Source organism: Medicago sativa, chromosome 3, assembly GCF_051527215.1.
Source record: "Medicago sativa cultivar Bolivia chromosome 3, Bolivia_mono, whole genome shotgun sequence".
NCBI classification, from domain to species: Eukaryota; Viridiplantae; Streptophyta; class Magnoliopsida; order Fabales; family Fabaceae; genus Medicago; species Medicago sativa.
In genome coordinates, this window is record NC_140751.1 from 88,071,487 (window position 1) to 88,083,525 (window position 12,039).

The following is a 12,039-nucleotide window of genomic DNA, read 5'->3' on the forward strand; positions in this document are numbered from 1 at the left end:
CAAACTAGAAAGGAACTTTCAAAAGCAAGAAGCTAGATTATGACACAGGTCTGGAACTTACAAAAGTCTTTGCGTTTCCGTTCTCAAATTTGCTCAGCTTTGTTCGAATATAGACTTCTGATGTGCCTACTAGTTTATGTTCCAAAGCTGTCAAAACTGATAAAATCCGACATTGAATAATGCTTCAACAAAAAACACCTCTAGAGATTGAATCCTAGACATTCAGATTCAAAATGAAGTCAATCAAAATAAAAAACAGAAGAAGAAAAAATGTAGTGTTCTTGTCTATGTTAATACACGCAGCCAATGGAGGAGCTAGGTTTGAGCATAGCCACAGCCTTAGTTAATTCACGTGAAAACCACGGGAGAAATTTGGCCCTCGAGGTGGCCGCAAAATTATGTATGTGTTTAGTACAACAAGCAAGGAATGATGGATTTGGGACGTGGGAGTTGGAGAGAGAACTGGAAGCTGACGCAAACATACAAAAGATGGCTGGGACATGAATGGTAAGGTTTGGGAAGGGGGCATGTCAAAGCGTTTAGAAAAGGAAGAGCAATTATGGGTGTCTTTCCCTACTAAATAGTACAACCCAAAGGGCTCATATATTTGATACTAGCTCTAGAGTGTTCCAAGATCGGATGGGACTCAACTAATGCTCTTGCATTTGGCTAGTACTACTGAACTCAGTCTAGCTAACAATTTTGTTATGTTATCAAATAAGTTGGGACTTGGATGCCATTCTGAATCACCAGTAAAACCTGACAAAAAACATTGGTGCAATTTTATAAAAGATAAATAAATTGTAAGATAACAACAAACTACAGAAACGCTAAAACTCTAAGCTAAAAGAATAAAAAGTACATTCAGTCCTAAACAATTTCTAAATGTAACAGTCTGAACAGAAAAATTCTGGTGCTACAGTAGAGCGGTGTGGAACCGCAATGACATCACACGTTCATACGCTATATATCAGTAACGAATAACAGCTCTTGTGAGACTCACCAATCACCACAGTACTAACAAAACTTCCAACGGTTGTTGCAGTTAACACAAGTGACATAGGTTGTCATAGGTTCATCAGCACTGCGAGTTTGCATTTGGTAATAGGTGGTTTTCCTTTGTCCACACCGACCACACTTAAATTGATCAGTAGTAGCTTTTGGTTGAAGTCCACGCTCACAGTCGAACAAAGCTTTCTGCTCGATTTTCTCATTCTCTTGCTTCCTTTGCTCACTAGCCATTTCTGCTGAGCTCATGACGGCCAGCCGCTGTGGCTCAACAGTACCAAGCAAAACTTTTCTCCGGAAATCAGGGTTCTTCTGATCCTTAAGATTAAACATTAAGGACCTATACTTGACCTTTTGGGCTCCATTTGAAGGACCCCAGTTTTCAAATAATACGGACTCCACTGTCACTGCCACACGAATAGGGTCACATGCATTCACTTCATCCATCATATCTTCATCTGCCTCTTCAAAGACCTTAGCTAAAGCATCTCGGAGAAGTTCCCTTATTTTGTCTCGCGCTGAATCGTTAGATTTGATCATAGTCTTCAGCTTTGGTGGAGCAGCAGCGCTGGATGAAATTTTCTTTGCCGCAGATACTGGTTTTTCCTCCTTCGCTTTGATGTTCGAGGTACGATCAGTTTTCTCAATTTTGACATCCACATTTTGTGCCTTTACATTTCCAGAGCTCAGCTTTGATGAACCATTCCCATTAACTTTCTCCACCTTGGCACTTTCTCCTTTCTCAACCTTCACTGAAGGACTCTTTTGCAATTTCCCAGCTTTAGCTCTCTCCCCATTCGTTGACTCAACCTTAGAATCAGAGGCCCCGTTCTTATTTTTACTTGTTTCCTTGATAATTACGTCTTTCCATATCGCAATTAAGTCAACAGCAAAAGCCCGAATGTTCTCCCTGGGATGCTTGGTGAGAGTTTTAAGATGTTTTCCCACCTGAAAGATTACATCAGAAAATTAAAAAAAAAAAAAATGAAAATAGTAACAAGTACAGGAAAAGCCATGAAAAAAGTAAAGATTTGAGATCAATTTGGTCTACCCTTAACTATCTCTATTTCTTTTCCCTGAATTCCAAATACTACAGTTTTTTCTATCTAGTTTGGACATCTCTTCAATTTTTCATTTAATTTTGTTTTCATTTACCAATTTATCTCTGAAACTGGCAATCTCAGATAGATTAATAACTTAGATTAAAAAGTACAAAAATAAAAGCAAAGCGTCAAAATACTTTTCAATGTTGATAATGTTCTTCTATTATGATTATTAAAAGCAAACAAACTATTTATTAAGCAAGGATACACAGATTCAGCAACAAGAAATTGTGGCAATGTGAGTATGCTTGTAAGAAAAGGAAGCCATAAGCAAGGTTCATAAATGGAGCATCAGCCACAAAAACCAAAAAAGCGGTATAGTGTGGCGCACAATTAGACCACAATCAGACCAATAAACTATGAACTAGTATTTCACGGGTCAAATACTTTGTCTGGCGTTGAAAAAATATTGCTATGAAATATGGAGAGGATACGTTAGGATTTGTTTAGAAATATCTGTAGGGAAAAAATGTGCAATAATCAAATTAGATCAAATCAAACCCATTCCAGTTTCAATAAGTTCCAAACATTAAGAGTTGATTTCCAAAATCTATTCAAATCAGAAAAAACTATAACGGGATCTGGCTATATCTGACTTCTAAATGAAATAAACTCAAGTTAAATGAAACCAATCCTAACTTTGGTGAATCCAAACACAACTAGCTGTCATTTACCACAAATAACAATATCCTTGGTCATAAATTCCAAGATAACGACAACAATGATACCTTCTGCCCCCCGACAAAGAAAAAGTGAACTGCTATGCGACATCCACGTCATCAAAGAATTAAAAAAAAATACAAGATTTCGGAAATTACTATCAGCATTCAGCATGTCAGTAAAATTCTTTTGAAAACTCCAACGCCTACACTAACCCTCAGTAACGGTGCCATACCCGTATCCATCTTTTGGAAAATCCAAAACATATACCCGGACTCAATTACGATACAATACATATCCTGATATCCATGCAACTGGCTAATTTAAACTACGGCTCCTTACCCGTATCCATCCTTTGCAAAATCCAAAACCTATACCCAGAGTCAATTACGGTTCAATACCCATATATATCCACGCAATGTGCTAATTTAATTTAACATCAACAGAAACTCAGGGACCCAATTTAACCAAAAACAAAACCTAAAATTGAACAACACAGCGCATCCAAATTTACAAATCTATAACTCAATGTTCAGAAAAGAGACTAAATCAAATAAATTATCACTCAAAACTGTCATAAATTTTCAACATGTCTGATCTATATCTTCCCTTCCTTTGAATTGAACCCTAACAACTATAACATGCAAAACATATCAAATATGCAACGTGAAAATAAAAATAATACAAAAATTTACATAAGAAATAATTGAAAATCCAAGAAACCAAAATTTGCAATGTGAATAGAAAAATAATAACCTGGGTATTGACGAGAATTTTGTAATTGACCGGAAAATTCTTGAGCTGTTCAAGCGCATCGAGGCAACGGGTTTCTTCGCTGGGACTATCATCGGTGGAGGTGGAAGCATCCGCCGCTTTCTTCGCGGCTTCGTACAATTCGACCAACTCTTTCTCTTTCTCCTTCTCCATCGAACCCAACCACTCTCTGTTACACGAAAACCATACAAAAAACGTTAAAAACAGAGAAAGCAACAAGATATATAAAGAAGAAAAACAGAGATTTGATATTCAGAGTGGAAACTCACGAGAATGGTGCCTGTTGTGTTCTGCGGCTGCGGTGTTGTTGGTAGTGACGAGAAACGAAACAAGAGAAAAGGACCTAAGGTTGAAAGAGATGATACATAATATAAACAACGGAGGATCATTGTGTGTTAACTGGATCAGACGGTTGGAGATGTTTGTTGTGTTGTGTGTGAAACTAGGTATATCGAACTTTCTAGATCCGGTAATTCAGCTCAAAAAAAATAATAAAATCCACTTTTCATCTTTTTACTAATTTATTACTTTTATTTTTCACACACGTCTTTTTACTCTTCAAAGGGTTTCCAACTTATTTTTTAAAGGGTATTTATTTTATTTTTTTGAGAGATTTTAAAGGGTAGTTATTATTGTTATAGATAGACTAATTTTTTGGTTTTATAGAGCATTCCTCTTAATAAAAAAAATTATTATAGAGTATAGTATTGCGGTAAAAAATATTTGTGAGGTGAATGGAAAAATATTTTAGGTTTATATTGTCTTTACATGATATTAAAGGGTAAAGAAAATAAAAATATAAGAGTTATAAAAGTGAGCTGTTGTAAACCAAATAATAAACTTTTATTGGATGTCAAGAAAAAAAAAAAGATAAAACTATATGAATTTTTTAATTGTAGAATGTGTCTATCCGTATTTATAAAAAACTATATGAATTTTTTAATTGTAGAATGTGTCTATCCGTCTTTATAAAAAATATATATTAAAACTGAAGTTTTGGAAGGTAAAAAAATTGAAAATTTAACAAAATTCTTTCATTTAGTATTGTTGTCTTTAATTTAAAATTATATTGTTCTTTAATTCAAATTGAATTATGATAGTTTAGATTTGAGTTCTTGAGATTTATTTAAGAAATACATTTGACACAAATTTAAAATTATACTAAATAAAATAGTTTAAATGAAAGGTATATTTAAAACCAAAACTCACCATTTCTTTTTTTTTTTTTTTTTTGGTACAAAAACTCACCATTTCTACTTTATACATACGTATAGATAAATGTCTGTTATGTGAGGCGGACAATTATAATTTTAATTTTATTATCTCATCTTAAAAAGTACTATTGTTGAATTGGTAGAATAAAAAAGAAGCATTGGCGAATTAGTCAATGTCGTCCACATCAAGTAAAGAATTATTTTTTGCTTCTAATAAACGGAAGGACATCAGTAGGTTTCACGTATCTATCAACCTACAATCAGGTTTTTCAGTTATGTTGGTCGTATTTTTGGTGTTAACTTGAGTTTAGCACCTGAAAGATACTTGGCGTCTGCCCTGTCATGTGCTCTAGAGTGCAAAATTAACCTAGTACTTCCAAAGTGGATCACCTGTGGGCTGGGAAGAACTTTACTTAAAAAGGGAAAATATTTAGCTCAGTTATTTCAAACGCAGAAGAAACACACTTGGTTCCAAGGGATTTAAAAAGAATTTTAAGTGGATGGATTTAAAGGATTACAGTTGACACAAATTTATAACTCGTTCAAGAGATATATTGGAAGACGAGGTAAAATAATTTATGACAAAATCTCTGGCAAAAATAGCCAGTGGACAGCATTAAAATTAATATCCAAAACCACCACATAATATCAGAAACAAGTATGTTTCAGCAGAAAACAACATAATTCTACTGTTATTCAGCTACTCATCATTAACATGATCCAAAAATTCAAATCACTCTTCTCAAGTTTCAATTTATTTTTCCTCAGGCTCTGGCTTCTCGAAGAAGGTCTTCCTCAAAAAGTCCCATGGCTGTTGGTGATTTAAGCAACAAAAAAAAATATGCATTAGAAGTTTAGAACTGTACTAAGATATAACAAGAAACCATATATGATACTTAATAAAAGCAAAATGTCACACATATTAACACAAATTACAAAAGTAGAGAAATCCATTAAAAGCCATGTGCCCAGATAGCAAAGGATGATTAAGCCAACTTGTGACTGCCCCCAAGATCACTGAAGATGCTTAAAAGAACCAATAAAACAGAGACTATTGAAAGCGCTCCACCTCTCATGAAAGCATTCTATTTGAAGGCTTGTATTACATTAATACATTTGGAGCCATTAATGTAGCCCTTTCCTTACAGCTACCAATGTGTGGCTTTATCCTTGAGTAAGGTTATACAGATACAAAAGTTAAGTTCTAGACCCTTCTTACTGAGGTATATGCTACAAGGAAAGGGAAGGGAAAAAGAGGGTACACACATAAGGGTAAGGAGGTCAGAATAGAAAGGCATCTTCATGTTGTTAAGTCCGGAGCATGACCGAATGCTGAGCTCAAAAAGACTAGTGGCAAGTTCGAGTTCAGATGGAGAGAAATGAGAATAGAAGAAGGAAGGATAGTTAATGTTCCAGAGTGGAACATTAGTAGACCTCGCCAACAATGTGCAGTGATCAAGGCCCGAGTGTTTTTTCTGAGCAATGAGTAACTTAACCTCGTCTCTATCATTTTCTTCCTCTATTATGCTATATATAAGAATGGTAACTGCCCTTGGTGGTTTCTTTGGCTGTTATCCTTGGTTGCGTGTTCCTTTCCCCGAGTACATGTTTTTCAATTACTTAGATTGTTTTCCCGTTAGATAGGAATAGTGCATGTTGAGTAAAAAGAGGATGGGCTGCGCATTCAAATGTGGGCCGAATGCCAAGTTCATATGATCCAATCCGGCAATGGTCAGGGGTTTGGCCTTTTTGGTTAACCCAAGAAATAGGAAAAAGGAAATAGTCAACGATGGTCCAGGTAGAAACATAGGCATGAATTGAGAGGAAAAGTGAGGGTTTAGGATAGAGGTCTGATGCATCTGTATAGCTAAATTTATCTTTTCATATTTGCAATTTTCAGTTCTAGACTACATGTAAGGAGCTGGTTTTTGTTGTTAAAAAACAATCTGTATCATAGTTTGTTACATACAACAATAACTCCAACAACAACAACAACAACCAAGCCTTATCCCACTAAGTGGGGTCGGCTACATGGATCAGATTACGCCATAGTGTTCTATCATAAATCATGTTTGGTTCCAACTCATTGACCTCTAAATCCTTTCTAACGGTTTCTCTTATAGTTTTCCTAAGTCTTCCTCTACCTCTTTTGACCTGACTCTTCTCCATCTGATCTACTCTTCTTACAACTGCATCTACGAGTCTTCTCTCTACATGCCCAAACCATCTAAGCCTATTTTCTACCAACTTTTCTACTATAGGTGCTACCCCCACTCTCTCCCTGATGGTGTCATTCCTAATCCTATCTCGTCTATTCTTACCGCTCATCCAGCCGCAAGGAGCGGGTTTATAAACCCTATAAACCCGCTCTTCATCCTCATGTTTGAAGTCGGGATGCACGAGAACATGTAATGACTGATAATGAGAATGAGAACACTTGAATTTTGTAATGTCTATATGTTCAACAGTATTCCTATTTTTTCGCTGAGAGGAAGATACAATATCAAATTCAACAAACAAGTAATCAATGAGACATCTATCAAAAGATCATATAAATCAAAATTTGTTGAAAAATGGAGTATACTAACTTTTAACAAAGAGTTCCATCAACATCACAAACAAAAAAACTTAAACTAAACATCCATGCCAGCATGTTTGGTACACCATAAAGCAGACCAGAAAGTTCAATATTTACAAAACACCATACAAGCCATTGATTAAATATATCAAACAAACACCATTAATCTTAAATGATGCAAAATTCATATATGAAACAGCCACCCAAAAAAAAAAAAATCAGTGTAACAAACTAACTCATAAAGTCAATAGTAAATTAATGTGATGTGCAATGCTGCGCCCACAGATCTATGCGTTGGTGAAATCTATGACATGATAGGGACTTAAAAAGCCATAAAGCCAATCTCCAACACGTGATTGTGGATTCAATGAACATCAATTCCAATAAGTTAAAGTGAAAAGAACAATAAAATTAAAAAAAAAAAATTACTCCAGAATATGGACAATAAAAAAAAACGAGTTTTGATTCGAAAATACTAAAATTGACGATCGAGAGCAAAATTTCAGATCAGTATAGAACACAATCGAATGTGAGGATTCAAAGAAGGTATAGCGTACAAATCCTTAACATCAGATATAATCTTACGAAGGAAACTTGAAGAGTAAAAAAGAATATTGAGAATCGGAATTATGGAAGGAGAATAGAGATGGATACCTGAACGAGGTAAAGAGCGCCAGTACCGGCGGTGACGCCCCAGAAGGCGGCGGCTTTGATGTCGGAAAATCGAGCACGAAGCTTCGCAGGTAAACCGGCCATTTTTCCCAAATGTCAAATCTCGAATGCGAAAGGAGAACCCTAGGAACACAACTTTAATTAATTCCAATGTTTGGTACTAGAATCCAATGTTTGGTACTAGAAATATTTTATTATACTCCCTCCGTTTCAAAATGAGTGTCGCTTTAGCCAAAAAAATTTGTTTCAAAATGAGTGTCGCTTTCAGTTTCCAATGCAATAATAACTTTTTCTTTTCAATTGTACCCTCCAATTAATACTCTGCACACTACTTCCAAAATAGTACTTACTTTTAAAACTAACCAATAGTTAATAAGGATAATTTGGTAAAATAACCACTCTCTTTCTCTTAATCATTACATTTCTTAATATGTGTGTAAACACCTAAAACGACACTCATTTTGAAACGGAGGGAGTAATTATTATTTCAATTTGGGTGGCCTGTTCCGAATATTCCTCGACTTACATACGGTGGTCTCAGGTCTAAATTCACCAATTATATATTTTAAACCAGTTATATATTTTACTTTTATTTTTACTTTTTTGCAAATAAAAAGTTTATGTGAACTCTGAAGTTAACTAGTCAAAGATCAACCCTCGAGGTTTAAAGGGGATTTATCGAGGTGCTTATAAATCACTTATCGAAAAAATTCTTATATTAGTTGTCTAAGTTGAATCTCAACATTGCATATGAGTTGATTCATTGTCAATTGAGTCAATTTTCATTGACGGTATATTAATTTTGTAGTAAAGACACAATTATCATTCTATAACTTAACTTTGTCGCGGATCAATTTAGTTTTAACAAAAATTATATTAAATTAATCGTTTGCATTTTAAATTAGAGAAAGATTTGTCTCTTGATTATAATGAGACTTATTTAGCCTCTATATAAAATATTAGGTTTTAGATATTATTATTTTTTAAGAACTAAATTAGATCGCGATAAAGTTTGTAGGGACCAAGTGGATCGCGATAAAGTTTTCAGGGACTAGATTGAGTGCTTGTTTGGTTCAGCTTATTTCTAGTCCAAAAGCAATTCTAGAGCCTCTAGAATTGAAAAAGGCAATTTCTCACACGTTTGGTTCAGCTTTACAGAAGCAATTCTCTTCTCCAAAAACAATTCTGGCTGAAGCTACAATTCCTAACTTTTGAGTTAACCAGAATCAATTCTTCATTAAATTTTATATTTTAATTATTACAACTCATTATTTTTCTTTATTGTCCTTTATCAATTCTCCTTCTTTTTGGTTTGTATTTAATTTGATGAACCAAATTTAATCAAAAAAGTTTAATGAACCAAATTAGCCCAAAAAAATATTTATGTCAAGAGTTACCAAGTTTTGGATTTTTCTTTACGGTTTTCCGTTTAGATTTACTGTATTTTTTCTTTAACGCTATATTTATCATTTTTTCCAATCAGCTCTATTATTATTTAACTTAAATATATTTTATCAAAAAAATATAAAATGCATAGAACAAATATTTTGTCAAAAAATAGTTGGTTTAATGATCTTATTTATTATTTTTTAAATTAATATATAGAAAAAATTTATTTATTTGAATTAAATAATATATCTACATTTAATATTGATCTATACACATACATTGAACTATGTTCATTTATTTGTATTTAGCTATGTCTATTTTAGTAATTATATATTCAAAAGCAATTTTGATCAAAGCTATCTAAACAACATTCATTCTGTTCTACATTATTGTTGTATCTAAACATAAATCAATTCTCTCAAAATCAATTTTGTCAGAATCAATTTTATAGAATCAATTCTATCAGAATCAGTTCTGCCAAAATCAATTCTATCCAAAGCTAAACCAAACACACTCCGAGCTCTTACCCTTTTTTTTAGAAAAAATTGAGTCCTAACTTTTTTTTTCACAGATCAAACATGCCATGATCTCTTCTTCTTTCTACATCTACTCTCCTAGATCTTAACTTTTTTAACGTTAATATTGATGTTTTGCTTAACAAATTAAAAGGAAAAGAAAGAAAAGTTGTAATTTTATGGCCGATGGGTTACATAAATCTCATTCAAAAGGAAAAGAAAGAAAAGTTGTAATTTTATGGCCGATGGGTTACGTAAATCTCATTCAGTTCGCCAGATTTTTCGACTGTGGATGGTTTTAGTAGAGGTTTTTTTTACGGATTTTGACGAACTCGCAGAATTTTAAGGCTATTCGGCCAAAAACTAGGATCGATTCCTGGTTTAGTCTGTCCAATTTTTTAAAAAATTGCTTCAATTACACTTCTGTCTTCCCTTATTTCAAAATGTACTCTTCTCTCCTTTGATAAACACTTTATTTTAGTATAATCAATATTAATTTTATGTGTATGTCGAAAGCAGCTAATATAATAGCGTATGTCGAACTAACTGACTAGACCTCATTTGTTACACACACCTATCTCTCACTTGACTCACTTGATATAGTAAGTAGAAATTTTCAATATTTATTTGTATCCTCCTCCAACAATAAAAAATATTTAAATTCGACCTATACAAAATAAACATTTAAATATAACCATTAATTGGATTGTAACCTAATAAATTTTAGTTAAAGCATATGTTTGATGTTTAATCTTTTTATATAAAAAATGTTACATATATCTTGATTTATATATATTAGTATATTTCTTTCAAAAAAAAAAATATATTGATACATTGTTATTCTTTTTTATAGTTGTATTTTTATTTTTATTTTTTTTTATATTTGGTTTCATCGATTTATATTAACTATCATTCACCAAATTACATATTAGTTTTGTATATGTCAAAATATATGAAAGCCATCTTTGATTGATTATGAGCAATCACGTGCTTAGCACAAAGCACAAGTCTCTACGCTAGTTCTTAAAAATAAAATAAAAAAAAATGTATTGGATGCATCCCTCGATCTGAGTTTTTACGTGTCTGGTTGAAACTTGTTGTGATTGGTGGTTATTCTCTTTGATTCTCTTATGTTTTGGATCTATTGAGATATGCAGGTTTCAAGACGTCATGTTGCCTCCACTATGGTACCAACTTTTTATCCATTGCACTCCCTATGACGGTTTTAACGCTCGAAAGAGCTTTTATGCTTGTTGCTTTGTTCAAGGAGTTGTTGGCACGTGGATTTTGATACCGCGTTGACGGTCGATCGACAATTTTGTAACCTGATTTCATGTTCGTACGCGGTCTGATTCATCACGATGTATTCCTGCTAGGGTCGTACCTGGGGCAGGTCTAATGTCCTCAATCTTTGTATCTATTTCTTTTTATTTAGTATTTTCTTTTATCTAAAAAAATATACATTACCTGGTTCATTATTTTATTTTGTCTTTATTTTATCTTGCGCATCAAAGGAACATTTAGAGGGTAAAGAATTAGGATTAGATAAAATTCAGTATCCGTGTTTCGCAAGCAACGCCATATTAAAGTTTTGATACTTCTAAATCCCTAATCACCTTTAATTTTTGGTTCGCAACATTTATTCCAACCAATGATTTTTTTTTTCCTTCTCATCTATGTTATAACCCGCACCACAATTTTGTGATCATTGCTTCAATATGATCACATAATCCCTCGGAAAAAAAGAATCAACCCATAATATAAGTAGAGGTGGATTACGCCACAAATTATGTTATGCTCACCTCACGACCTAAAGAAAGCAAGTTTTCCTTCCAACATTTTTAGGATGTTTCATGTGAAGTCTTGAACAATATCAGACATTTGTTGTTTTGATCTACCAAGGAGGGGAAGCCCATAATTTTTTGATTGTGTTGTGTCTCCACAAACTTAAACACTTGTTGTTTTCATCTTTTTTTTTTTAATACTGTTGTTTCCATCTTTAGAAATCGTTTTTTTTAGCATTAGCGACATTTTGGCTAGTAGAGATCCCTGAGTTGTCAAGACTAACAAATTGGCATGAAGGATCTTGGTAAAGTTGGATAATATTGTGTCCTCGTGAGCTTAGC

The 12,039-nt window shown here is 33.5% G+C and overlaps 2 protein-coding genes across 2 annotated transcripts; one reads left to right on the forward strand and one right to left on the reverse strand.

The window, feature by feature from the left end:
• Positions 1-760: 760 nt before the first annotated feature.
• TFIIS (transcript elongation factor IIS) lies at positions 761-3,890 on the reverse strand. Its single transcript, XM_085755343.1, has 3 exons — positions 3,815-3,890; positions 3,528-3,714; positions 761-1,956 (listed from the first exon to the last, which is right to left on the reverse strand). Exons 2-3 carry the CDS (start codon positions 3,696-3,698, stop codon positions 1,018-1,020), a joined length of 1,110 nt encoding a protein of 369 aa, XP_085611469.1. The 5' UTR covers positions 3,699-3,714; positions 3,815-3,890; the 3' UTR covers positions 761-1,017.
• Positions 3,891-5,285: 1,395 nt separating this feature from the next.
• LOC146941533 (uncharacterized) lies at positions 5,286-8,207 on the forward strand. Its single transcript, XM_085755345.1, has 2 exons — positions 5,286-5,572; positions 7,982-8,207. Exons 1-2 carry the CDS (start codon positions 5,475-5,477, stop codon positions 8,082-8,084), a joined length of 201 nt encoding a protein of 66 aa, XP_085611471.1. The 5' UTR covers positions 5,286-5,474; the 3' UTR covers positions 8,085-8,207.
• The last annotated feature ends 3,832 nt before the right edge of the window (positions 8,208-12,039 follow it).